The 24,787-nt window shown below is 33.8% G+C and overlaps 1 protein-coding gene and 3 long non-coding RNA genes across 6 annotated transcripts; 3 read left to right on the top strand and 1 right to left on the bottom strand.

Annotated features, from left to right (window-relative positions):
* The first annotated feature begins 2,114 nt into the window (after positions 1-2,114).
* LOC135834396 (uncharacterized) lies at positions 2,115-3,102 on the top strand. Its single transcript, XR_010556667.1, has 3 exons — positions 2,115-2,410; positions 2,501-2,710; positions 2,822-3,102. It is a non-coding gene; the product is annotated as an uncharacterized LOC135834396 (long non-coding RNA).
* Positions 3,103-6,560: 3,458 nt separating this feature from the next.
* LOC135834395 (uncharacterized) lies at positions 6,561-8,665 on the bottom strand. The gene is made up of 2 exons (XR_010556666.1): positions 8,383-8,665; positions 6,561-7,483 (listed from the first exon to the last, which is right to left on the bottom strand). It is a non-coding gene; the product is annotated as an uncharacterized LOC135834395 (long non-coding RNA).
* A 4,562-nt stretch (positions 8,666-13,227) lies between these two features.
* Positions 13,228-14,921, top strand: LOC135834389 (uncharacterized). Its single transcript, XR_010556665.1, has 2 exons — positions 13,228-13,431; positions 14,019-14,921. It is a non-coding gene; the product is annotated as an uncharacterized LOC135834389 (long non-coding RNA).
* Positions 14,922-15,955: 1,034 nt separating this feature from the next.
* On the top strand, positions 15,956-24,570 carry LOC135834388 (cystinosin homolog). 3 transcript variants are annotated; one of them, XM_065348250.1, is made up of 10 exons: positions 15,961-16,267; positions 18,774-18,847; positions 19,000-19,093; positions 19,244-19,417; positions 19,517-19,657; positions 19,770-19,869; positions 19,985-20,104; positions 20,200-20,370; positions 24,099-24,216; positions 24,335-24,570. In XM_065348250.1, the coding sequence occupies exons 2-10, from the start codon at positions 18,808-18,810 to the stop codon at positions 24,484-24,486; spliced, it is 1,110 nt and encodes a 369-aa protein (XP_065204322.1). In that variant the 5' UTR covers positions 15,961-16,267; positions 18,774-18,807; the 3' UTR covers positions 24,487-24,570. The 3 variants fall into 3 exon arrangements, with proteins under 3 accessions (XP_065204323.1, XP_065204322.1, XP_065204321.1); XM_065348249.1 differs by having other exon boundaries at positions 15,962-16,263; XM_065348251.1 differs by lacking the exon at positions 24,335-24,570 and having other exon boundaries at positions 15,956-16,263; positions 20,200-20,357; positions 24,099-24,138.
* Positions 24,571-24,787: the final 217 nt, after the last annotated feature.

Raw genomic sequence — 24,787 nt, 5'->3', positions numbered from 1 at the left:
ATTTCAGCAGTTGAAAGTTTTCCAAAGGTCACTCCATTACCGCAGGAAACGTTCCATAGGAGTGAACATAGGTATCTGTTCACCGTAATTTGACCAGTTGAAATTTATTCATAAAGCACTCCGTCAACGTTGGATATGCTCTATAAGAGTGAACACATCTGTTCACCATCATTTAAGCAGTTGACAGCTTTTCAAAGTTCAATCCATTGACATTGGAAAAGCTCTATAGGAGTGAACATACCTGTTCACCAGAATTTGAGCTGTTGAAAGTTTTTCAAAGGTCACTCCGTCTAGGTTGGATAAGTTCAATAGGAGTGAATATACCAGTTCACCTTGATTTGAGCAGTTGAAAGTTTTCCAAAGGTGACTCCTCCATTTCCACAGGAAAAGTTCCATAGGAGTGAAGATATCTGTTCACTGTAATTTAAGCAGTTGACAGCTTTTTCAAAGTTCAATCCATCAACATTGGAAAAGCTCCATAGAGGTGAACATACCTGTGCACCAGAATTTGAGCTGTAGAATGTTTTTCAGAGGTCACTCCATCAATGTTGGATAAGCTCAATAGGGGTGAACATACCAGTTCACTGTCATTTGAGCAGTTGAAAGTTTTCCAAAGGTCACTCCGTTACCTCAAGAAACGTTCCATAGGAGTGAACATAGGTATCTGTTCACCATAATTTGACCAGTTGAAATTTGTTCAAAAAGCACTTCGTCAACGTTGGATATACTCTATAAGAGTGAACATATCTGTTCACCATCATTTAAGCAGTTGACAGCTTTTCAAAGTTCAATCCATCGACATTGGAAAAGTTCCATAGTTCACCGTCATTTGAGGAATAAAAATTCACTCCGTAAACGATGAATAAGCTCTGAAGACATTGTAATTTTAAAAAAATTCATTGCACAATATTTTGAAGAGAACATGGTAGCTAAGGCTCAGCTCCCTCCTGATTTTTCAAGGGAATGTAGGCAAAATTTTTATTATAATTCATTTTCTTCAATATCTAAACCATTGGAATATTTCGTGGGCTTAATGGCAAAAAGACACATGTGCCAGGTTTTGCTGGGTGGCCGTTGTTGCTTTTTGATAGCGGCAAGCGTCACCATTCGGCAAAAAGAGAAACTTTGTACAGAAAATTAATCTGGGAAGTCTCAGGAATCATTTTCTGCACCTAGTTCCCTTTTTGACTAATAGATGGCGCTGCCAACTTCTAGAAACGGCCACCAAACGCGCATAAATTTTCTTGGACATACATCCGTTTGCCATTAAGCCGGCGATTTACCATCGCTTTTTCAGCGTCTGTAAATACTAGGTATTTTTTTGTAGATTTTTTCAATTTTTTAAGTATGAATTTTGAAATGAAAAAATTCCGAATAATAACTATGCAAAAACATTCGAAATTAATTGCTAAAATGAATTTTAGTGTTCATCTCCTGGTCTTCCGGGATCCAGTGCATCACTTCGTCTGATAACATCTTACATTATTTCTCAACTGTTTCACACAAGTGTTTGTCAGCGATGGCTCGCACGGGATCAAACAAATTAGGCCAACTTTCAACTAAAGTATTTTTTATTAAAACAAACCGGAAGTTTCATAATAACATCGTATTTCAATGAGCAATTTATTATGATCGATAACGCTTCAATACCTTTTAAAAACATATCTTCATCCTCTTTTTCGTTGACATGCTCTAAGTTTAATATAAGAGAAAAAGGATTAGGTAGTATTTTTTATTACCCAATCGTTGACTTCGATGGTCGTATACGAATTATTATCCAGGTGTTGAAGAATTGCGTCTATCGTTTGTAGCGAGGTTTCTTGCGTTGCATGTACATATACATTGTAAAAATATGTACAATAGAATTTCATCGAGATGAATCATACCGTAAAATGCGTTTAATTTGCGACACAAATCCAGATTACAACATATCACAACAACATTCACAACGAGATCGACTTCAATACGATAGCCTTATCACTCATCAGAGATTGCATCAGATTCTAGAGAAGGCGCCTCTACAAAGTTTACTTATTAGTGTACGTAGGTGTAGGTACACCGCGTGTGTAGACCGCGTATTTTACCGTAAAACCGGTTATTAAACTAGGGAGCCTTCGATCTGGTAGTTCTATATGTATTGAAATAACCGGTTTTACGGTAAAATACGCGGTCAACACAGGGGTGTACCTACGTAGACGGATAAGGTTGACTTGACTTTATAGTAGAGGCGCCTTCCCTAGAATCTGAAGTATTGTGTCAGGCGCCACCACAAAGTCAACCATTATTTTATCGCCAAAACATGGAATGGAATATGACATTAAATGTTTGAAAAATCAATCAGTTCTTTGTTCAGTTTAGAAAATATTGATGATTACTCTTTAAAAATGGATAAACCGAAAATAACACGGAAGTAAGTTAACCGGTCTGTGATTTGTTAATTGAGTATAGTTCGAATGTACATACTTACGAAGCATTGTGTAATACTTACGTTGAATTTCAGTAAACGATGTCAATATTGCGTCGGCGAGCCGCTTTTCAAAACGGTTAGTGCCCTAGACCATCATCTGAGGACCTGTCATTACCAGGATGGTATCCGATGTGTGTATTGCCATATAGTTTTCAACCAGAACACTAGTTATTCTACAATACGAAAGCACTATCAACGGAACCATAAAGGCGAGGCATCTTATTTAATATGTCTCAGGCAACAGTAAGTCTAGTATAAAAACATTCAATTTTCATTCGTTTGCTGAATTCAGCTGAACAATTCATCCTCAGTTAAATCTGACGCTAATAATATTTTTTTTTTTGCATTTTGTAGCAAATCGACGAAAGACGGAACGAGGTAATGAAATGTCTCCGGACAAGCTGAATACGAGTTCATGGATATTTCAATTTGGAAGCATCAAGTACCTACACATCAACGATAACATCAAAACGAACATGTAGGTAAACGTTAGGTATTCATGAACATACTCAGCATTTTGAAGCTTTAACTACCGTACATATAAGTATCATATTAAGTAATAATAGTACCTAGATAAGTATTTTTAACCGTACAAAAATGGTTCTTTTTAATAAAAATTGTTCTGCGTTTCACAAGTTTTATTCTCTTTTATTGATTTTAATTTCAGCTTCTTGCTTGATCCAACGCTTTACTCGTTGCAATCTTTTGCATCTCTAAATCTTTTTCTTTTCTATTTAAGTTTTCTTCCAATCTTTTAATACCCTAGGGTACGTTCTTTTCTTTCAGGCTCAATTCAATGTCTCGTTTTTCTATCTCTCTCGTATGGATTGCAATTGAACTTGTACAGCCATTATTTATTTAATCAAATCGGCGAAAGATTGTGATAGGGATTCAGATGGGTTTTTAGGAAGAGCAATAGACCTAATTGATTCACTTATGGAATGTGTATCAGAGTTATTCGCATGGAATCAATGAACTGTGATGCTCAGCGGTAAAACGAAGATATGTCGATTTGGAATGCATGTCTTCCAGCTTGTCTTGCAACGTAGACAGTGGTTGATTTTCTCAGCAAGTTTTAGTTTTTCTTTTCAATTTTCTGGTTGTTCTGAAAGATGAATGGAGCACTATATTTAAAAAAAAAAAAACTGAATTGCATTTTTAAATAAACTGATGACAGAATATCTAGTCCAAGAAAAGAACTTCGTCACTTTGGAAAATTTTTAGAATAGATACCTAGGTAGGTATTTTTCAGGATGACTTCGAATGGAGTTTTGTAACTACTCGCGTACCTACATATAATTAAGGAAGAATTCTCAATTTTTTAGTTTTTTAATGCTTTATTTAGACAGATTAATACAATATTCAAGATTATTATTTGCTGGTTAATTAAAAACTTTTTCTCTCTCTACTTATAAGTACGTCTTATAATCACTGAATCAAAACTTAAGAATTTATCTGATGGAAAAACTTAGCTGATTATTTCAAGGAACAGTAGGTCTAGGTAAGTAGAGGTACTAGATAACTACAAAGTAAGTACAACTCCAATGCAGCAGAGTTTGATCTTCTTGCAATAAAAATGCCAACATAAATACGTATAAACGAATAGGTAAGAAAGATTATGCGGAGTTGATGTAGGATTTTATATCCCCATGAATTGGCAAACGTTTATAAAATATCCATTTGGATTGATGATATGATTCATTATACAGACAGAGACACAGGGAAACCCCCATTATTGATAAAAAAGAGTTTTTGACGAATGTTTCTTTTTATTTACATACCTATTACCTACCTACGAGATAACCACGTTAAAAATAACCGAACTCTTTCTCGAGATAGGTAATGAACTTTTATCAGTAACAGTTGACCTTACATTTGATAATTTTTTTCTCTTTAACAGTTGTTGAAAATGTAGTGCTATGCATCATGGTATTCGTGGTTATCAATTTTTCGTAGAACAATTCATGTCAATGTTATTCTCTATTTTTGTAAATCTGTCGTCAGCGTGGGTACCATTTTACCTACTTAATTAGGTATTTTATTTTTTTTGTCCGCATACTATGGAAAATTGGAAATGTTTCATTATTACGAGTAATTTCTAATTAGATTATAAAGGTGGCATTTTAAATGATTGATTTTTTCGAATATACAGTACCTACCTACTTACTTAGATAAGCCACGTACCTATCCCTTCTTCGATATACTTATGTTTTCAAAAATCAACCAAATTTCTGCGGAAAATTTTCAACAATGCTTAGAAAAAGTTGTGATAAAAATTTTTGTTTTTCTGCCAAAATTTAAATCTATTTTGATAGGTCGCACGACACCTTTTTCGAAAACGCCGAAATTCATGACTTACTTTTAGGCTCAAAGTGCTTCAAAAATACTAAAAAAAAGTTTGTTGATATAAAAGTTTGGTTTTATGTTGAAATTTTAACCCATGTCGTGGTAGGTTAAGTTTGATTGTATCAAAACATAATCCTTTTCACAATAAAACGAATAGATCTTATTCAGAAACCCTGGAATGAAAAGACAGGATAAAATTTTACTACCAATCAATGTAACATAGATATTTAATTTTTTATTTATTTTACAAGGAGATGCCGCTCATAATTAAGAGGAGATAGCCTAAAAAATAAAATTTAGTTTGAAAAACCGCAAAGGTTCAAAAAATCCAATGATACAAAAACAAACAAGCAAAAAAAAAATTACAATAATAAATGTAGATCTAGCTACTTATCTAAAAGAGAAAATGAAAAATAAACAAAACGAAAAGAAAATAATCCGAAATATTACCCGGCTCACAAACAACTCCTTAAAAACATGAACATGCATTCATACCACATGGTTTAACACTTCGTCAGAAAATTACCTAACAATGAATAAATTTTGTACACATTTTTTTTCAATTCCAGCGAAACAAAAAATTTAAAAGCTCAATTCAGAAATTATTTGAATTCTATTTGAAATTTTTTTTCCGAATTCTAAAAAAAAAATTCTTAAATACTTACCCATTTTAAAAATTTAAAAACTATTTTACATTTTTTTTTAAATTTTAAAATTAGATTGAAAATAATTCAGGTTGCGTAATATTTTCTTTTTCCGAATCAATTTTTGATTTTCTGTTGGAATTTTTATTTTTCAAAAAATTGGAATTTTTCCAAAAACATGGTGTTTTTTTTAAAATAATGATAATTACTCAAGCAAATAATTTCTGCATACCTAAAAGCATGCCCTAGCCTAAATCAGAGCAATTAAGCGTACCTACCTAACAACTTCGACAACTAGGCCTACCATAACACCAACTTAAACAACAGCTACATTGTGGACAGGAAGGACAGGAGGGGCACGATTGACAGGTGGGACAAGGGGGCCTTTCATCCAGTTCTTTCTGTTTAAGTTTTAATTCAGAATCCCATTTTTCTAAACGTTGTTTCTCTGCAGACATTTGGGTTTCTTTTTCATTGATATCTGCTTCCTTTTTTTTCAATTCTTCCTCTTTGAGTTTTAACTGTGATTCAGTTTTATTGAGAGCTTCAACGCGCTGCTTGATTACTTCAAATTGTTTAATTAATTTTGGAAACTGTAATTTGATGGTTTACTAAGGGTTCTAGGACATATATGCTCTTTCGATCTAGCTATGGTTTCGTTCGAATCGAAGACTGCGAGTTCAAAACATTCCCTTTATCGTAAGTCAGTGTCTAACATCTTCAGCAATTTTTTCAACATTTCAATGTTAAAGCAAACGAGGTCCACAGGTCCCAGCAAGGGGGTTCCCCGGAGGTTGAATCGTATGACTTTGATTCAGTGTTTGATAAATATTAACTGTAAATGAGATTGAGGTATTATACACAGAAAATGAGAACGAAATTAATCGATAAAAAAGTCATAAAATGAATATAGGGAAAATATTTGAAGAAAGAAAATAAATTTTAAAAATGAGAATATTATATCCGCCAAAAAAATTCCCCAAATAAGAATTGACATACCGAATAAGCTAGAGAAATATTAGAGGGAGGATCTGAGATCAGAAGTTGCGAAAATCTGACGGAAAAAGTTGAGAAAATTTCAGTCTCACAAAAAATGGTACGAATAAGCTTTTAGACTTTTGATTTAATTTTATTTATTATCTATTTCTTTTAATATGCAAACCGGATGAACATACGAGTAACATTAAAATAATCTTACAAAAATTATTTCTTTCGTCGTTATATCCTCCTAGAATTTGTAGGTATTCTCCGAGAAGAACTATCATTATTCATTGGGATTTAGCTTATCTAATACAGCGACTTCAAAATTGCCATAACAATGTTCGTTGCCATAATCGGCAACACATAAGCCATATTTGATACTTATTTTTCCAGGAATAAGGGATTTGCTATGGTTTGCTCGTCCAACATAGTACAAATCATTATTTACGTCGCGTCCTCCCACAATCGCATTTGCAGGCACTCTACCAGTAGATGCACGAACCCAAGACACAGAACAGGTTGTATTTTCTTTTTGCTTCCATTGTTCTTCTCGTTTCTTCAATATGTTTTCTATTTTTTTGAATTCGGTTTCACATTTTGTAATATTTTCTTCTTTATTTCGTTGTTCCGCTGCTGTTTTATTGATGTATTCTTCCTTTTGCTCGAGTTGCTCCTGCAACTTTTTTATTCCATCCTCTCGTTTTTCAGCCTCTTTTTCTTTCAGGCGCAATTCAACGTTCCGTTCTTCCATCTCTCTCATCTGGACTGCTAATTGAACTTGTACAGCCATTACTTCTTTCATCAACTCGAGGGAAGATTCCGATAGGGTGTCAGATGCGTTTTTAGGAACAGCAATAGACCTCATTGATTCACTTGTGGAATGCGTATCAGAATTATCCACATGGAATCCGTGAACTGAGACGCTCAGTAGTGCCATAAAAATGGTGAAATGAAGATTTGATTTGGAATGCATGTCTTTCAGCTTGGCAAGTATGTACTTTCCTTGACTGGTTGTTGTGTTACGTCTGAATTTTGTATAGTTATCCTGAAAAATGAATAAGACACTCGTTAAAATTAAAAATAGAAAATTGTGATGTAAATTTTTGAAAAACTTTACATTGGGTAGGTATTCAAGTGAATAGGTACTTGATTCAATTTTTTAAAATTTAATTTTCTTACTAGAGACCTACGTAACGAAAATTTCGTAATCTTAAGGTGAAAACTATAGCTTATTAAAATTCAATTTACTTATAGGTATTTATACAATCGTGGTAAAAAAAAAGTCGAAATTTAACTTTAACTCGCTGAATCTACGTAACTATGACGAAAAAAAAATTGAACAAACATGATCTCTCATTTCTGGTGGATTTCAGAACTTGTCGAAATCCATTTTTGAGCAGTTACACTAGTGGTCGTGACTCACTATTGACCTACTAAACAAATTTATTCTCATTTGAGCCAGTTTCCTGGTGGGCATTTAAAGTACCATCCTATGTACCTAATTTTTTGACCAGCAATAATTTTTGATTAAGTATTTGTATTTTTCACAATTATATGAATAACTACTATGGCCATTAAAATGCACTCGAGGTATAGACCGGATACCAAATTCCATTTTATGAAGTCGATGTGATAAAATTTTGATTTTTTCTATTTTTAGTCCAATTTGATTATCAAAAAATTCATCAATCATCGAATAATTCACTCGAGTATCTTAAATTTTTACTGAAGATTTTTTTTTGAAATAGCACACGAAGTATGGTTTCCTACAGGTAAGTACCTAGACCTACTTATACCTACCTGCCTAGTTTCGTTTAGAAAAGAGTCGCCTGGCATTAAACTTCGAATGGGTTGTTTTAATTTTCAGGAAGAATGGCATACCTAGTTATATGTACTATATTGAAGCAAAACTTGAAAGTGTACACAAGTAATTGAAAATCTTACCTGATTGTTTCGAGATGCAGTAAACAGGAGGCACAAAACTCCCAGCAGCACAATTTGATCTTCTTACCACAAAACACCAACGTACTAGCAAATAAACGAATATATGAGATTATACCAGACTAAAGTTGCATTTTATATCCGCATTTCTTGTTGCACTTTTTTTTTTATCAGTCTTCTTCGAAAAAAAGATAAAACAATAGTGTCGTCATAATTATTTTGTTAATAAGTAGAAGTACCTACCATATCTACATAAATATTAATTATTAAGATGATTCATATTCGACGCACACGAAAATACCCATGTAGATAGGTATGTGAAATTAAATTTATAACGAGAATTTTATTTTTATCTATTAATTGATAAGTATGTAAAAATAACCATTGTAAGTGCAACTTTGAAGAATTCGATAATGATTTATTTTATAGTGGTGTTTCCTTCGCAGAATTTGTGCACTTGACTTGCATCTTTTGAACGCCTTATTTTCGAAAAACAAATCAAATTTGCGGGTGTATTCACTTTTTGAAAATTTCAACTTTTTAAAAGTGACCATTTTAAAATTGCGAAAATCCAGAAATGGCCAACTGAAGAATGAAGAACAAAATTCCACCAATTTGACGTAGAAATCTGAAAGTTGATACGCGTGTACTCCATTTCTGAGCCACCAAATACGAGATTTGACGGAGTTGAATTGTTTTGAGCAGTTCTTGGAACCTCCAGCAAATTTAATATAAATGTTCAAATTTCTGCAAAAGGGTAACTACCCCCCCCCCCTGCAGATCAGATAGGCAAAATGCCCTTAACCTAGGATTTCGATGAAACTCTCAGGGTATGCTCAGTACCCCGAAAAAATAATGTTGGGCCCATAGCCCACCCTCCACCCCACCCCCTCGGCCAGGGGGGCCAAAAAACGCGTTTTTCAGAGAGAAAATTCAGCATCAGCGCGTGTTTGAGATAAATTTATTCTGTAAACGAATATAGTTAGAGGATACATGGGGGTATCTTTCTGAATTTTTCAGAATTTTTCATCGCATGGGGGGGAGAAGGGGGACAAAAGAAAACTTTAAATCGACATTACTCCGGAACGAAAAAACATACCGAAATGATTTTTTCGTCAAATATGTATCATTAGATGTACTTTTTATAGAAATCATCACCCGGCCATTTGGAATGGTGGGTCAAGCTCAAAAGCTCAAAAAACTCTCAAAAAACACTTGAAATTTCCCCAAAATTTCATCTTGTAAGATGGAGAATCGAAATTCATTCTGCAAACTAATTTCAATACGCTATACGAAGTTGACTGCTGGCAAATTTCAAGTCGTTTTGGCGCCTCCAGCAACCTTTTGAAAGGTTGTATGACGTTTTTTTGGAAAATTGAAATTTCCTAAAAGTAGCAGGAAGCTTCAAAACCATTTGAAACCACCATGTAGTCTGCGAAGTAAATTTCAGCTTGCCAACTCCATCTGATAAATTAATGTTGGTGAAATTTCAAGTTTCAAAAATCTACTGGAGGCTCCAGTAATTTTTAAAAAAGTTGCTGAAGGCCCTAAAATGACTTGAACCCACCTGAAGTCGTCTTCAAAGGGTGTTAAAATTGGAGTGTAGAGTAAATTTCAGCTTTCCATCTTCATTTGATGAAATTTTAAAATCTGCTATGGAGGCTCCAGTAATTTTCAAAAAAAGTCGCTGGAGGCCCTATAATTACTTGAACCCACCTGAAGTCGTGTTCAGAGGGTGTTATCCCCCAAAAAAAGTACCTCACGGTAAAAAAAGGTGGTGTTGAAAAAGAACGCGCTATGAAAGGTTCGTCACCATTATATAAAAAAAAACTTCAAAAAAAATCTCCATAATAGAAAACAACTGAAAAATATCCAAAAAATGACCCAAAACAAAAAATTACTGATATCTCCTTTGCAGGGAGTTGGAGAGTGATTGGTTGGTACCTCTACCTACTTACCTATCTATGAACCTACTTCAGAGTCTTTGCAAAATGAACAAAAATTTCCCAACTTCCGCTCACTTTTTAATGAAGATTAATCAAATTTGATCATGGATAGGTACTTCATGAATGCTGGAAATGGAAATGTAGCTACTTGTCTGAAGAAGTGGGCGGAAGTTGGGAAATTTTTGTTCATTTTGCAAAGACTCTGAAGTAGGTTCATAGATAGGTAAGTAGGTAGAGGTACCAACCAATCACTCTCCAACTCCCTGCAAAGGAGATATCAGTAATTTTTTGTTTTGGGTCATTTTTTGGATATTTTTCAGTTGTTTTCTATTATGGAGATTTTTTTTGAAGTTTTTTTTTATATAATGGTGACGAACCTTTCATAGCGCGTTCTTTTTCAACACCCCCTTTTTTTACCGTGAGGTACTTTTTTTGGGGGATATCACCAATTTTTTCTGAACAGTGCACCATGCTACCATGTGAAAATGAATGAGAAGGCAGTGGTTGAGGGAGAGTTACAAATCATTTCTCTCTAGCACTAGAGTCTTGTTCAGTTCATATCAGTGGTGTTCTCAAATTTTGTATTTTTATAAATTTTATAAATAAAATATGGGTTAGATTTGCATTCACTTTCACTTAAACATGGTTTCCTTAAAAACTTTGTGAAAGGGGGGATTAATTCTCTTCTGGAGATTTTTTTGTTCTAGTGAATGTTATTCATTTATTTATTTATTTATTTTAAAAGTAGCGTAGATGTAAAAAATTTGGGAAAAAATTTCACCTTCATTTGGTAACATTATGTGGAAATTCCAACAGCTGGAGGCTCTAGAACTGCTCAAAATGGTATGAAACCATTTCCAATCAATTTGAATTGTCTTAAATAAATTACATACGAAATTTCAGCTTTCCAGCTTAGCATAGTGAAATTTTGACTTTTTTCACTTTTTAAATTATTTCTTTTAGATTTTAAAAAAAGCAGAACCAATTTTGAAAGTCAAAAAATTCAAGAATATAAAACGAGATGATAAAAATTTTTTAATAAAAAAAAGAATTACTTGAAAAAAAAATAAATTTGAAAAAAAATTTTTCTGCATAGGTATAGGCGGGATTCGAACCCAGGACCCCCTGCACAGTAAGCCGATGCTTAAGTCATGCAGCCAAGTGGCTGCGTTGTTGACAGCGCGTTTCAACTTCATACAAGGCCGAATGCGTTGAATGCAACATGATAAGTTTTAAATCTAACGGCCATTCTGAATATTGACGTTGGTTTGAGTTATTTGAACAAAGCTGCAGACTTTTAGACTGAATTATTTTGAATGAGATTTGGGATATGGATTATTAAAAGAATAGAGAAGTGCCTTTTGTGTGTTTTAGCTCACTTGCAACAATAGTTTCTGAATAATAATCGTTTAAAATTTTCAAATTTGGAAAAAAAGTGGTTAAAATTCGTTTTTTCAAAAATCCCTTTGTAGCGACCTGAATTGTGTATAAATACACCATCATGCAAAATTTCGTTGAATTTGGCCGAGCAGATTTTCTGAAAAGTCTATTGAAGAAAATGAAGAAAAAAAAACAGCGAAAAAACGACATGTTTGAAGATCTCGTTCACTTTTGGTATTAAACCTACAACTTTCAAATTTTAGTATGTTGATAAGCTCGTCGAGATCTTCAAAATGACATATTAATCTTTGAAATTGGTGCAGTTGTTTTTGAAATCTGAAGGTACTAATTTTCGCGTTTGTTGGTCTCGGAAGAATAGGCGTTTGCGGTAGCGGCGACGTTCTTTTTCCCAACCCCCTCGCCGTGCTACCGCCCGGCCTGAAATTGGAGTGTTGAGTAAATTTCAGCTATCCATCTCCATTTGATGAAATTTTGTGAAAATTTATTGTTTCAAGAATCTGCTGAAGGCTTTAGCAATTTTCAAAAAGTCGCTGGAGGATCCAAAACGACTTGTAATTCACCTGCAGTACTTCGTAGCGTATTGAAATTAGTTTTTAGAATAAATTTTAGCTTTACAACTCTAATTTGATGGAATTTTGTGGGAACTTCGAGTTTCAAAAATCTGCTGGGGGCTCCAGCACTGCTCAAAACGGGTTTAAACCGTTTCCAATTGATTTGGCATGTCGAAAATAGGGTATATCCCAAATTTCAGCTTTCTTTGGCAATTTAGTAAAATTTTGATTTTTCCCCTCATTTTTGGCCTAAATTGGATTTTCAAAAATTCGCCAAAAATCGAAAAACCCAGTTTAGCACTTGAAATTTTGACAGGTGATAAATTTTTGCATGATCTTTCGATCTACATTTGTAAAGTTTGAAAAAGTTCGTGCAAGTCCTATGTTAAAACGCAAAATCTGCGATTTCGGCTGACCTGTCAATCGAAATGGTCGCCATGTTGTAAGTAAGACCAACTTTTTTTGGCAATTTTGCTTTAAAATGTTCCTTAGGATGTCCCCTTTGAGAAAAAAGTTGTCCCGGCGGATCGGCGGGGGGGGGGTGCAATTACTCCTATCGTCATATACCGGACTATATGTCAAATTGGTGAAATTTTGTTCTTCATTCTTCAATTGGCCATTTCTGGATTTTCGCAATTTTAAAATGGCCACTTTTAAAAAGTTGAAATTTTCAAAAAGTAAAATTCACCCGCAAATTTTATTTGTTTTTCGAAAATAAGGTGTTCAAAAGATGCAAGTGGAGTGCACAAATTCTGCGAGGAAACTCCCATTATAATTATCGAATACTTCTAAATTGCACTTATAGTTATTTTTACATTTATCTAATTAAAAAGGAAATCCCCGTAATAAATTTAATTTCACGAAAAATTGATACCATATTTTCGCGTGCATCGAATATGAATCATCTTAATTAATCTTTATACGTATAAATGGTAAGTAGGTACTTTTTTACAAAATATGACGACACTATTGTTTTATCTTTTTTTCGCAGAAGAAGGATAAAAAAAAGTGCAACAAGAAATGCGGATATAAAATGCAACTTTAATTTGGTATAATCGCATACATTGTTCGTTTATTCACTTTTGTACGTACGTTGGTGTTTTGTGGCAAGAAGATCAAATTGTGCTGCTGGGAGTTTTGCTCGAAACAATCAGGTACGATTTTCAAATATGTACACTTTCAAGATTTGCTTTAATATAGTACATACATATAACTAAGTATGCCATTCTTCCTGAAAATTAAAACAACCCATTCAAAGTTTTAAGCCATGTCACTATTTTCTAAACGAAAGTGGGTAGGTAGGTAGGTAGGTCTAGGTACTTACCTGTAGGTAGGAAACCACACTTCATGTGCTATTTCAAAAAAAAAAATCTTCAGTCAGAATTTAAAGATACTCGAGTGAATTATTCGATGATTGATGAATTTTTTAAAATCAAATTGGACCAAAAATGGAGAAAATCAAAGTTTTATCACATCGACTTCATAAAATGGAATTTGGTATCCAGTCTATACCTCGAGTGCATTTTAATGGCCATAGTAATTATTTATATTATATAGTTTTCACCTTAAGATTACGAAATTTTCGTTACGTAGGTCTCTAGTAAGAAAATTAAATTTTAAAAAATTGAACCAAATACCTATTCACTTGAATACCTACCCAATGTAAAGTTTTTCAAAAATTTAGTTCACAATTTTCTATTATTCTTAATTTATTTTAACGAGTGTCTTATTCGTTTTTCAGGATAACTAGAAAATTGAGAAGAAAAACAAAAACCAGTCAAGGAAAGTACGTACTTGCAAAGCTGAAAGACATGCATTCCAAATTAAATCTTCACTTCACCATTTTTATGGCATTACTGAGCGTCTCCGTTCATGGATTCCATGTGAATAATTCTGATACGCATTCCACAAGTGAATCAATTAGGTCTATTGTTCTTCCTAAAAACGCATCTGCAACCCTATCACAATCTTCCGTCGAGTTTATGAAAAAAATAATGGCTGTACAAGTCCAATTAGCAATCAAGATGAAAGAGACGGAAAAACGGAACGTTGAATTGCGCCTGAAAGAAAAAGAGGCTGAAAAACGAGAGGATGGAATAAAAAAGTTGGAGGAGCAACTCAAGCAAAAGGAAGAATACATCAGTAAAACAGCAGCGGAACAACGAAATAAAGAAGAAAATATTACAAAATGTGAAAGCGAAATCAAAAACATGGGAAACATTTTGAAAAAACGAGAAGAAATATTGAAGCAAAAAGAAAATAAAACCTGTTCTGTGTCTTGGGTTCGTGCATCTACTGGTAGTGTGCCTGCAAATGCGATTGTGGGAGGACGCGACGTAAATAATGATTTGTACTATGTTGGACGAGTAAACCTGCTCAGTTCCTTGACTCCTGGAAAAGTGAGAATCAACTATGGCATATGTGTTGCCAATTATGGCAAGGAACATTGTTATGGCAATTTTGAAGTCGCTGTATTAGATAAGCTAAATCCCAATGAATGATAGTTCTCCTTGGAGAATACCTACAAGTTCTAGGAGTGATAAGTATAACGATGAAAAAGATAATTTGTAAGATTATTTTAATGTTATGTTCGTTATGTTTATACGAAATTAAATCAAAAATCTAAAAACTTATTCGTACCATTTTTTGTGAAACTGAAATTTTCTCAACTTTTTTGTCAGATTTTCCCAACTTTTGGTCTCAGATCCTCCCTCTAATATTTCTCCAGCTTATTCGGTAGGTTTATTCTTTTTTGGAGATTTTTTTGGCGGATATAATATTCTCATTTTCTAAATTTATTTTCTTTCTTCAAATATTTTCCCTATTCATTTTATACGATTTTTTTTCTCGATTAATTTTGTTCTCGATTTTCATTTTCTGTGTATAATATCGCACCTCTGGAGTAATAAGGTCACATCTCAAAAAAGTGAAATTATACGGGAGAGTGATTTTCTTTTTTTTTTAAAACTTGATTCATCATTTTTATCAACTTATAATTAATTGTGAGGAATGAATAGCACCTCATTTTAAAGATCTGGTATCCTACCTTCATTTAGCATAAGAACACTTTGAAAAATGAAATCTTAAAGAGAAAATAGGTATTTCAGTGTTTGGAAAACATTTTGAGTTATAACCTTTCATTAAAGTTGATGTGGAGGCGAATGGAAGCGTCCAAAAAAAATTTCATGATGACAAAGTTGTAGAGAAGTAAATTTCCAATCGACGGAATCTCCTTAGTTTTTTTCTAGAGTGCTTAGTTCTTGAGTTTTTCTCAAAAAACTAAAATTTCATGATATGTGCAAATTCATTTTTCTGAAAAGTGATCAATTTAAAAAAAATTTTCCATTTGGTACAAACCAATAAAAAATGCACTGTTTGTGACTATTTCTAACTGACAAACATTCAAAACAATCAAAAATATTTGTTAACAATTTGTATGTACAAAATTTGCTCAAAAAAGGTAAAAAAATCCAGTACTTCCCTTCTCCTTTCTTTGAATATTTTTTCCAAATAAACATGTTTTATTTATCGCGATACATATTACCTACCAATTCACTTGTTTGAAACAACTGAACAGAGAACATCGATTTTTTTTTCAAGAGAGAGTGAGAGAGTGAGAGAAATTAATACTCGCAGATTACAATGTTGATTGTGAACTTAATGATCAAAATTATATAAAGTCAGATAGGTATGGTTTTATCAGTTATGATTATTTCAAATAACAATAATTATGCAATTTGCAGATTAAACACGGATTACCGATACTGTAAAAAAGCTTAGTCTAGGCATAAGAGTACCCTACTTGAAAAACGTTAGCTTTGTAATTTTTGAGCATCTGAGATAACTCGTTAAGCTCTATCCTAGGGTATTTCTGTTGGTTGTTAAAGAATTGAGTTCTTTTTGAATTGAACCCGGTGAAAGGTTCGGTTCGTTTTGGCTGGTGTGATTTTGTGATCGAATTGTGCAGGATCGTTGTTCTCTCTCTGGTAGGTATGTTGATTTATTTTATTATTATTTTTTTCGAACTTTATTTCTATTCTATAGTAGGTATAGTTGGTAAATATGGCATTGTGTTCGGTGTTGGTGAAATATATCTTTTTTTGATTATCGTGTTCGACTCGCTAATTTGTTGTTTGAGTGTTCAACTTATGATATTCAGATGGGTGAGGTAGCTGGTAAGACATCAATTTTTGATGAATACATATAATTTTTACATGTGGCAAAATTGCTATTATACATATTTCATGACATTTTTTTGTTCTTATTTTTGAAGTAAGTATGGATTTAAAATTTGGTAATTTTTTTCTATTGAAGGGTCCCCAAAATCGTGCTTGGCTGGCGAGAATTTTTATGGGATGCCAATGGTAAGGAATATCAACACTATCAACATACATTGATTCAATCTCTTCTAGCTCCCAATTTGAGACAAAACTTGAAAATTTATGAGGTCGATGAAATATGAAAATTTGAAAATTGTGAATTTTTGATGTGTTCTGTTCAAGTTTTTTTTTTGACGAGACACCGAAAATTGCTGTAAACAAATTTCAATTCCCTCGATTTGAAAAGCAACGAGCGCGAGCTCTGAGTAGGTGAATCTGCACCAATTTGTATAAAATCGAATTTATGAAAAAAATTACAATTATTTCTTTCATTTTCATCAAAATAAACGCATTTAAAAGGCTGAAAATTTAAGGGAAGGGCAGGTCGGATAGTGAAAAGTTTCAAGGAATTCTTTTCTAATCAGGAAACATCTCATAGATCATTAATAGTCCGGCATATACGACAATAGGAGTAATTTCACCCCCCCCCCCGCTGATCCTCCGGGACAACTTTTTTCTTAAAGGGGACATCCTAAGGAACATTTTAAAGCAAACTTGCCCAAAAAAAAAGTTGGCCTTACTTACAAAATGGCAGCCATTTTGATTGACAGGTCAGCCGAAATCGCAGCTTTTGCGTTTCAACATGAGACTTGCATGAAATTTTTTAAACCTTACAAAGGTAGATCAAAAGATGTTGCAAAAATTCATCACCTGTCAAAATTTCAAGTGCTAAAGTGCGTTTTTCAAATTTTTGGTGAACTTTTGAAAATCTAATTTAGGCCAAAAATGAGGGGAAAAATCAAAATTTTACCAAATTGACCAAGAAAGCTGAAATTTGGGAAATACTCTATTTTTGACATACCAAATCGATTGGAAACAGTTTCAACCCGTTTTGAGCAGTTCTGGAGCCTCCAGCAGATTTTTGAAACTCAAAATTCCCACAAAATTCCATCAAATTGGAGTTGTAATGCTGGAATTCATTCTGAAAACTAATTTCAATACGCTACGAAGTACTGAAGGTGAATTTCTAGTCGTTTTGGAGCCTCCAGCAGATTTTTGAAACTTTAAATTTTCACAAAATGTCATCAAATGGAGATGGAAAGCCAAAATTTATTTTGCACTCCAATTTTAACACCCTCTGAAGACGACTTCAGGTGGGTTCAAGTCATTTTAGGGCCTCCAGCGACTTTTTTTAAAATTACTGGAGCCTCCAGTAGATTTTTGCAACTTGAAATTCCCGCAACATTAATTCATAAAATGGAGTTGGCGAGCAGAAAATTTACTTCGCAGACTACATGGTGGGGGCAAATGGTTTTGAAGCTTCCAGCTACTGTTGTGAAATTTCAATCTTCCAAAAAAACGCCATACAACCTTTCAAAAAGTCGCTGGAGGCTCCAAAACGACTTAAAATCCACCAGCAGTCAACTTTGTAGCGTATTGAAATTATTTTGCAGAATGAATTTCGACTCTCTATCTCAGTTTGATGAAATTTTGGGGAAATTTCAAATTTCAAAAATCTACTGGAGGCTCCAGTAATTTTCAAAAAAGTCGCTGGAGGCTCCAAAATGACTTGAACCGTTTTGGGGAAAATGGCTCAGTTCCAAAAACATGGTAAATTGACTAAATTGAGATTTATTGCGTCTACTGAAACTCGAGAAATATTTTAGAACCCAGGCGTGCCAATTTTTTCGTCATTATCACATAATTACCTAATGAAGAAATTCAATTAGTTTTTGTTGTTTTTCTCATGTTTTTTGAAATAGGTAAAAATGGCCCAAAAATTGACCCTACGAGTTCCAAAATATTTTTCCAGCTTTAAAAAATGATATCTTGAGATATTTTGACTGAATTTATTACGAAATATTTGAAAAGAAAAAATTTTAAAAACACGAATTTGACCAAAAGTGAGTGATTTGAAAATTCTCAACTGCTCAGTTCCATCTGCAATTTTAGTTGTTTTGAAATTTTCATCGATTACGTGGGTGTTTGAAAAAAAAATAATGTATTCAGAATTTGTTTTTCTTTTATATGGTTTTTTCTTCGGAGTTGTAGCCGTTGTCGTTCGAAATATATTCGAGTTTAAAGTAATGAAAGCAACTCGAAGTTAAAATCAAACTTTAAACTGAAATTACTTGAAATTTTCATAATTGTAACATTATAATTTTGTATGTTTTTAGCGATTACAAATTATCAAAAATACAACTTGTGAACATGAGTAGAAATTTGGCGTGGCATTTGATATTACATTCAGGTATGTATTTATTCAGTTGAAATTTTTACCTTCTTACTTAGGTACCTACTTTACTTTTATTAGTACTCGTACCTATTATAAATCACTCTCAATTGACTTAATCCTACGACGAATTCATCAGTTTTTCATTTTATTTTTTTTAATGATTTTAGTTATCTTATCATACGCTTCGTGTTCGTTACAATTTGATCCTGATATTGTAAAACTTCTCATTACCGAATGTGAAAATGTCCGGTTGTCGACTGGGTAAGAATTATAGGCTTACTTACCAACCTAATAGTATTAATCAAATTCAAATATTTAATTTATGTATCTATTTCAAATCTTCGTATAATGGTCTCATATACCTATGTCGAAGTGATTAAAATTTAATTGTGTGTTTGTATTTCGTTTCAGTATTCAATTGCAGCAAAACACCACCATCGATGTGGTCGTCGAATCTCCCAGAATAGCGTACGTTTCTCCTGAAAGTATCACTGTCAATAATAACTCAGAATGGTCACTCAGAGTATGCGCCAAAGAACCCGGCTCCACTGTAGTGTTAACCAAAGTCGATGGCTCTCTGTTATTGTAAGTAATCTTTAATAGGTTCCTATGAATTTTAATTTTATTGAAGAATTGAATCGACAATAAACGATATACCTACCTAATGTATTTACCTATTTGCAGAAATGATGAAGCTATTCTGCACATAACCGTTGGAAAAATTCGTTTCCTAATAATATTAGCTGCTACTGTGGGATGGATTTATTTTACTGTCGGCACTATTTCACTTTATCCTCAAATATACGAAAATTACGTTCGTAAAAGGTAAAGATAGGTACCACAGTTGATTTGTTCAAATTTACAATTTAGTACCTACATATTTTTTATTTAAATTAAATTTATAATTTTTGCTGAAAATTCATTGGGTCTGTTGCAGCGTGGTAGGACTGAACTTCGATTATTGCGCATTAAATACTGTCGGATATTTTTCATACTCGTTGTACAACGTTGGCACGCTGTGTATTCCATTTATAGAGGTAAATTATTACTATGTTAGATACTGTAGATAAAAATTATTCAAAGGAAATAATAACTCCGAAAATTTGGACACAAATAATTTTTTTTCGACTTATTCGTTTTTTTTTCTTGCAGAAAGAATATTTTAGAAGACATCCTACCGGTCTGAATCCTGTACAAGTCAACGACCTTTTTTTCTGCACTCTTGGGACTTTTGCAACAGGGTTGACAATGATTCAGTGTTACATATACGAAGTATGAATAATTGAATACCTACTCGTACAAATCAACGATTCTCCTCACATTTTGAATTATGTACATCTAATCGAACGATGCTTTATTTTTCGCAGAGATCGGACCAGCGAATTTCATGGACTGCGAGACTGATCCTTTCATCATTCGGGTTAGTGATTTTGACATCTGGTATCACTGCCTCTTTGGGTGGTATTCACTGGCTGGATTGCCTGTATTATTGTTCCTACATCAAATTATGCGTGACCTTCATTAAGTATGTACCTCAGGTAAGTAAATTTTTAAAGAGTTCGGTTAGCAATTTTGAAATTTTTCAAGAGCGAAATAATTCCAGAGTTGTTTACAAGATTATTCAGTATGGAGTAAGATGAATCGAAACAGGTGCAAACTGGTTCGGTTTCTGTTTCAAATTTTTATCGCCAAATTAGATACCATTCTTGAAACGGGGGAAACGTTTTGAAATTAGCCCGGCATATGACAATAGGGGTAATTGCACCCCCCCCCCGCCGATCCTCCGGGACAACTTTTTTCTTAAAGGGGACATCCTAAGGAACATTTTAAAGCAAACTTGCCAAAAAAAAAGTTGGCCTTACTTACAAAATCGCGGCCATTTTGATTGACAGGTCAATCGAAATCGCAGATTTTGCGTTTTAACATAGGACTTGCACGAACTTTTTCAAACTTTACAAAGGTAGATCGAAAGATCATGCAAACATTTATCACCTGTCAAAATTTCAAGTGCTGAAGTGCGTTTTTCGATTTTTGGTGAATTTTTGAAAATCGAATTAAGGCCAAAAATGAGGGAAAAATCAAAATTTTACCAAATTGACCAAGAAAGCTGAAATTTGGGATATACCCTATTTTTGACATGCCAAATCGATTGGAAACGGTTTCAACCCGTTTTGAGCAGTTCTGGAGCCTCGAGCAGATTTTTGAAACTCGAAATTCCCACAACATTCCATCAAATTAGAGTTGTAAAGCTAAAATTTATTCTAAAAACTAATTTAAATACGCTACGAAGTGCTGTAGGTGAATTTCAAGTCGTTTTAGAGCCTCCAGCGACTTTTTGAAAATTCCTAAAGCCTCCAGGAGATTTTTGAAACTTTAAAAAATTTTCACAAAATTTCATCAAATGGAGATGGAAAGCTGAAATTTACTCTACACTCCAATTTTAACACCCTCTGAAAACGACATCTGGTGGATTTCGAGTGATTTTAGAGCCTCCAACGACTTTTTTGAAAATTCTTGGAACCTCCAGTAGATTTTTGAAACTTGAAATTTCCCCAAAATTTCATCAAACCAAGATGGAGAGTCGAAATTCGTTCTTCAAACTAATATCAATACGCCACGAAGTTGACTGCTGGTGAATTTCAAGTCGTTTTGGTGCCTCCAGCAACTTTTTGAAAGGTTGTATGAGGTTTTTTTGGGGGGGAAATTGAAATTTCCTAAAAGTAGCTGGAAGCTTCAGTAGTCTGCGAAGTAAATTTCAGCTTGCCAACTCCATTTGATAAATTAATGTTGGGGAAATTTCAAGTTTCAAGAATCTACTGGAGGCTTCAGTAATTTTCAAAAAAGTCGCTGGAAGCCCTAAAATGAATTGAACCCACCTGAAGTCGTCTTCAGAGGGTGTTAAAATTAGAGTGTAGAGTAAATTTCAGCTTTCCATCTCCATATCTTGATGAAATTTAGTGAAAATTTAAAGTTTCAAAAATCTCCTGGAGGCTTCAGAAATTTTCAAAAAGTCGCTGGAGGCTCCAAAACGACTTGAAATTCACCTGCAGCACTTCGTAGCGTATTTAAATTAGTTTTTAGAATAAATTTTAGCTTTACAACTCTAATTTGATGGAATTTTGTGGGAATTTCGAGTTTCAAAAATCTGCTGGAGGCTCCAGAACTACTCATAACGGGTTGAAACCGTTTCCAATCGATTTGGCATGTCAAAAATAGGGTATATCCCAAATTCCAGCTTTCTTGGTCAATTTGGTAAAATTTTGATTTATATCCCTCATTTTTGGCCTAAATTTGATTTTAAAAAATTCACCAAAAATCGAAAAACGCACTTTAGCACTTGAAATTTTGACAGGTGATAAATTTTTGCATTATCTTTCGATCTATCTTTGTAAAGTTTGAAAAAATTCGTGCAAGTCCTATGTGAAAACGCAAAATCTGCGATTTCGGTTGACCTGTCAATCAAAATGGCCGCCATTTTGTAAGTAAGGCCAACTTTTTTTGGCAAGTTTGCTTTAAAATGTTCCTTAGGATGTCCCCTTTAAGAAAAAAGTTGTCCCGGAGGATCGGCGGGGGGGGGGGTGCAATTACTCCTATTGTCATATGCCGGACTAAATGCAGTGGTGCCAATTTTTTTCATCATTTTTGCCAATCTCAAATAATCTAAAAAAGTAGCCAAAAGCTTGTAAGGAGCAGAAATGGCCTAACCACCGGAGGTGGGAATCGTCATTATTACCCCTCTTTGGCGGTTATAATGTAACTTCTCCTCTAGGCAAGGATTGACGTAACTACCCTTCCATTTATAGTCAAGGTTAACGTGTAAAATTCCATGACAATCGGACGCTCCTTGAAGAATCGTTCGATCGATCCTCTTTACTTGGTTTTTGTGATTCGCGATGACAAGATCCTCGTCAACAACCAGTGATATGTTTAATTAAAGATATTATGCCGTGATTTTACTCGTATATGTTTGATTTATACCACTGTCGTGGTTAATTTAATTGTTTAATAACTCACCCCCCATTATGTCATTGTGGGGCGAGAATGCGTAGGATCACTACCACGAGTCCGGACGTGAGTAGGTGTACCCAAGGTAAGGTGTAAGTACTTAACTTAACAATACTCACCAAAAGGCCTAGTATTAGTGTGCCATCATGCAGAAGTGGTGAGGAAGTGTACAGTGTTTCGAAGAATATATCTTAGGATATTTTCCTCCCTTGCTTTGATGTTAATTATGACCATGCACATCATTGAATGAGTGAATTTAGTGTGAAGCTTGATTGATAGTAAGTAGAAGGACAAAGGGCCCGATTTTAACAGAGTGTCCCTAACCTAGTTCAAGTTGACCTATTTTCTAATAATAAGTAGATGAACGAGAGTTCATAATTATTTATAAAACAACTAGCCATTTAACATGAATGTATGCATATTGCCTACCTATTGCTAAGTGCATAGTATTAATCCGTGTTGTCTAAAGTGTTTCATTACTCTTTTACTTTATCTGGTAGTGGAGATAGAATTATCCACCAATAACCCACTTTGAGCTAGTCTGGTTATGGGTAAATTCTCCTTCCCTAAGGAGAATTTCTATGCTTCACCTCAAGATATTTTTAGTAACATATTTCCAGACAGTAACAGAGGCAAGCTTGTGCGTGTAATTAAAAAAAACTTTTGTGCAATTATTAACAATGCCAAGTACTGAGGGACTACCAGTTATTAGTCGAGCTAACAGATCATGCACGCCATCTGTTAGCAGAATCAAAAAGCTAAAACTGGTTCAAGCGTCTATAGAGGTCAACACTGAGGAGCTCAGGGTCTCTAAACTACCTCACTAGCTCCAAGGTGCTTGTGTAGATGTCACTAGTAAGCAAGCAGGAAACTACTAGTGGAAGCTCAAAAATAAATTTTCATAAGATACGTCATCAACACAATAGAGGCAACACCAACATAAAGGATGTTAGCCGAAATACCCAATTCTACATTAGGGTACGCGTTGATTTGTACATGATACCACCTTATTGAGCGGTTATAAGTAAGTACGACTCGATGATGATGATGATGATACTTAATTCTATTTCCCCCTAATACAAACTTGAGTATAAATTTTTTTCAATGTTTTGAAATTGGTAAAAATGATAAAAAATTGGCACCACTGTGTTCCAAAATATTTCCTCGGTTCCATGGAATAATATCTTTCAGTAGTTTAGTGCGTAATAATTTTGATCTTAATTACATTTCTATTTTAAAATTTTTTTATTTTTGGTTACAGGCTTTGATGAATTACAGAAGAAAAAGTACCGTTGGTTGGAGCATCTTCAACGTTATACTTGATTTCAATGGATCTTTCTTCAGTGTTGCTCAGATGTTGATCAATGCGTACAATTATGGTGAGAATTTAGTAATATTTATCAATCTTTGAAGTACCCATTTGTATCTATACCTACCTATTGATCAGCTCCTACCTATGTATTTTAAAATTATCAATTATTGTTTGAAATTTTACAGATGATTGGGGGTCGATAATGGGTGACCCAACCAAGTTCGGTCTAGGCTCGGTTTCATTAGGATTTGATATTCTATTCTGTTACCAGCATTATGTTTTGTACAGACACAGTAATAGTGACACAAATATCATTAGTGATACGAAAGTTCCTTAAAATTTTATACGTATGATTTTGTTGATGTATAGCCATTCATCTCTTCAACAGTTATTATACAATTACATGACGTTCCTACTGTTAGACTGTATACAAGCACTATTACAATACAAAGGAAGGATGAGAATAACTCCTTAATGATTGAAAGATTACCAGTATCCTTATTCCTTATATGGATCTTTGTAGGTAGTATCAATATCAACAAGGAACTATTTACTTACCCCTTTCTAGCTCAGCTTATACCATTTTAGTGTCTGATACGTCAACATAATAAACTAATCAATGCATTAAATAGGCTCAC

This window comes from Planococcus citri, chromosome 2, assembly GCF_950023065.1.
Source record: "Planococcus citri chromosome 2, ihPlaCitr1.1, whole genome shotgun sequence".
In the NCBI taxonomy this organism is placed as follows: Eukaryota; Metazoa; Arthropoda; class Insecta; order Hemiptera; family Pseudococcidae; genus Planococcus; species Planococcus citri.
Note: the sequence above shows the minus strand (reverse complement) of the source record. Positions and strands in the feature narration are given on the sequence as shown.

Excerpts from the sequence above, each read along its gene's own strand:
- LOC135834388 (XM_065348250.1), top strand. The coding sequence starts at position 18,808 with ATGAGTAGAAATTTGGCGTGGCATTTGATATTACATTCAG. Across the intron at positions 20,105-20,199 it reads TTCAGTGTTACATATACGAA|AGATCGGACCAGCGAATTTC; the intron begins GTATGAATAATT and ends TATTTTTCGCAG. Across the intron at positions 24,217-24,334 it reads GATCAATGCGTACAATTATG|ATGATTGGGGGTCGATAATG; the intron begins GTGAGAATTTAG and ends GAAATTTTACAG.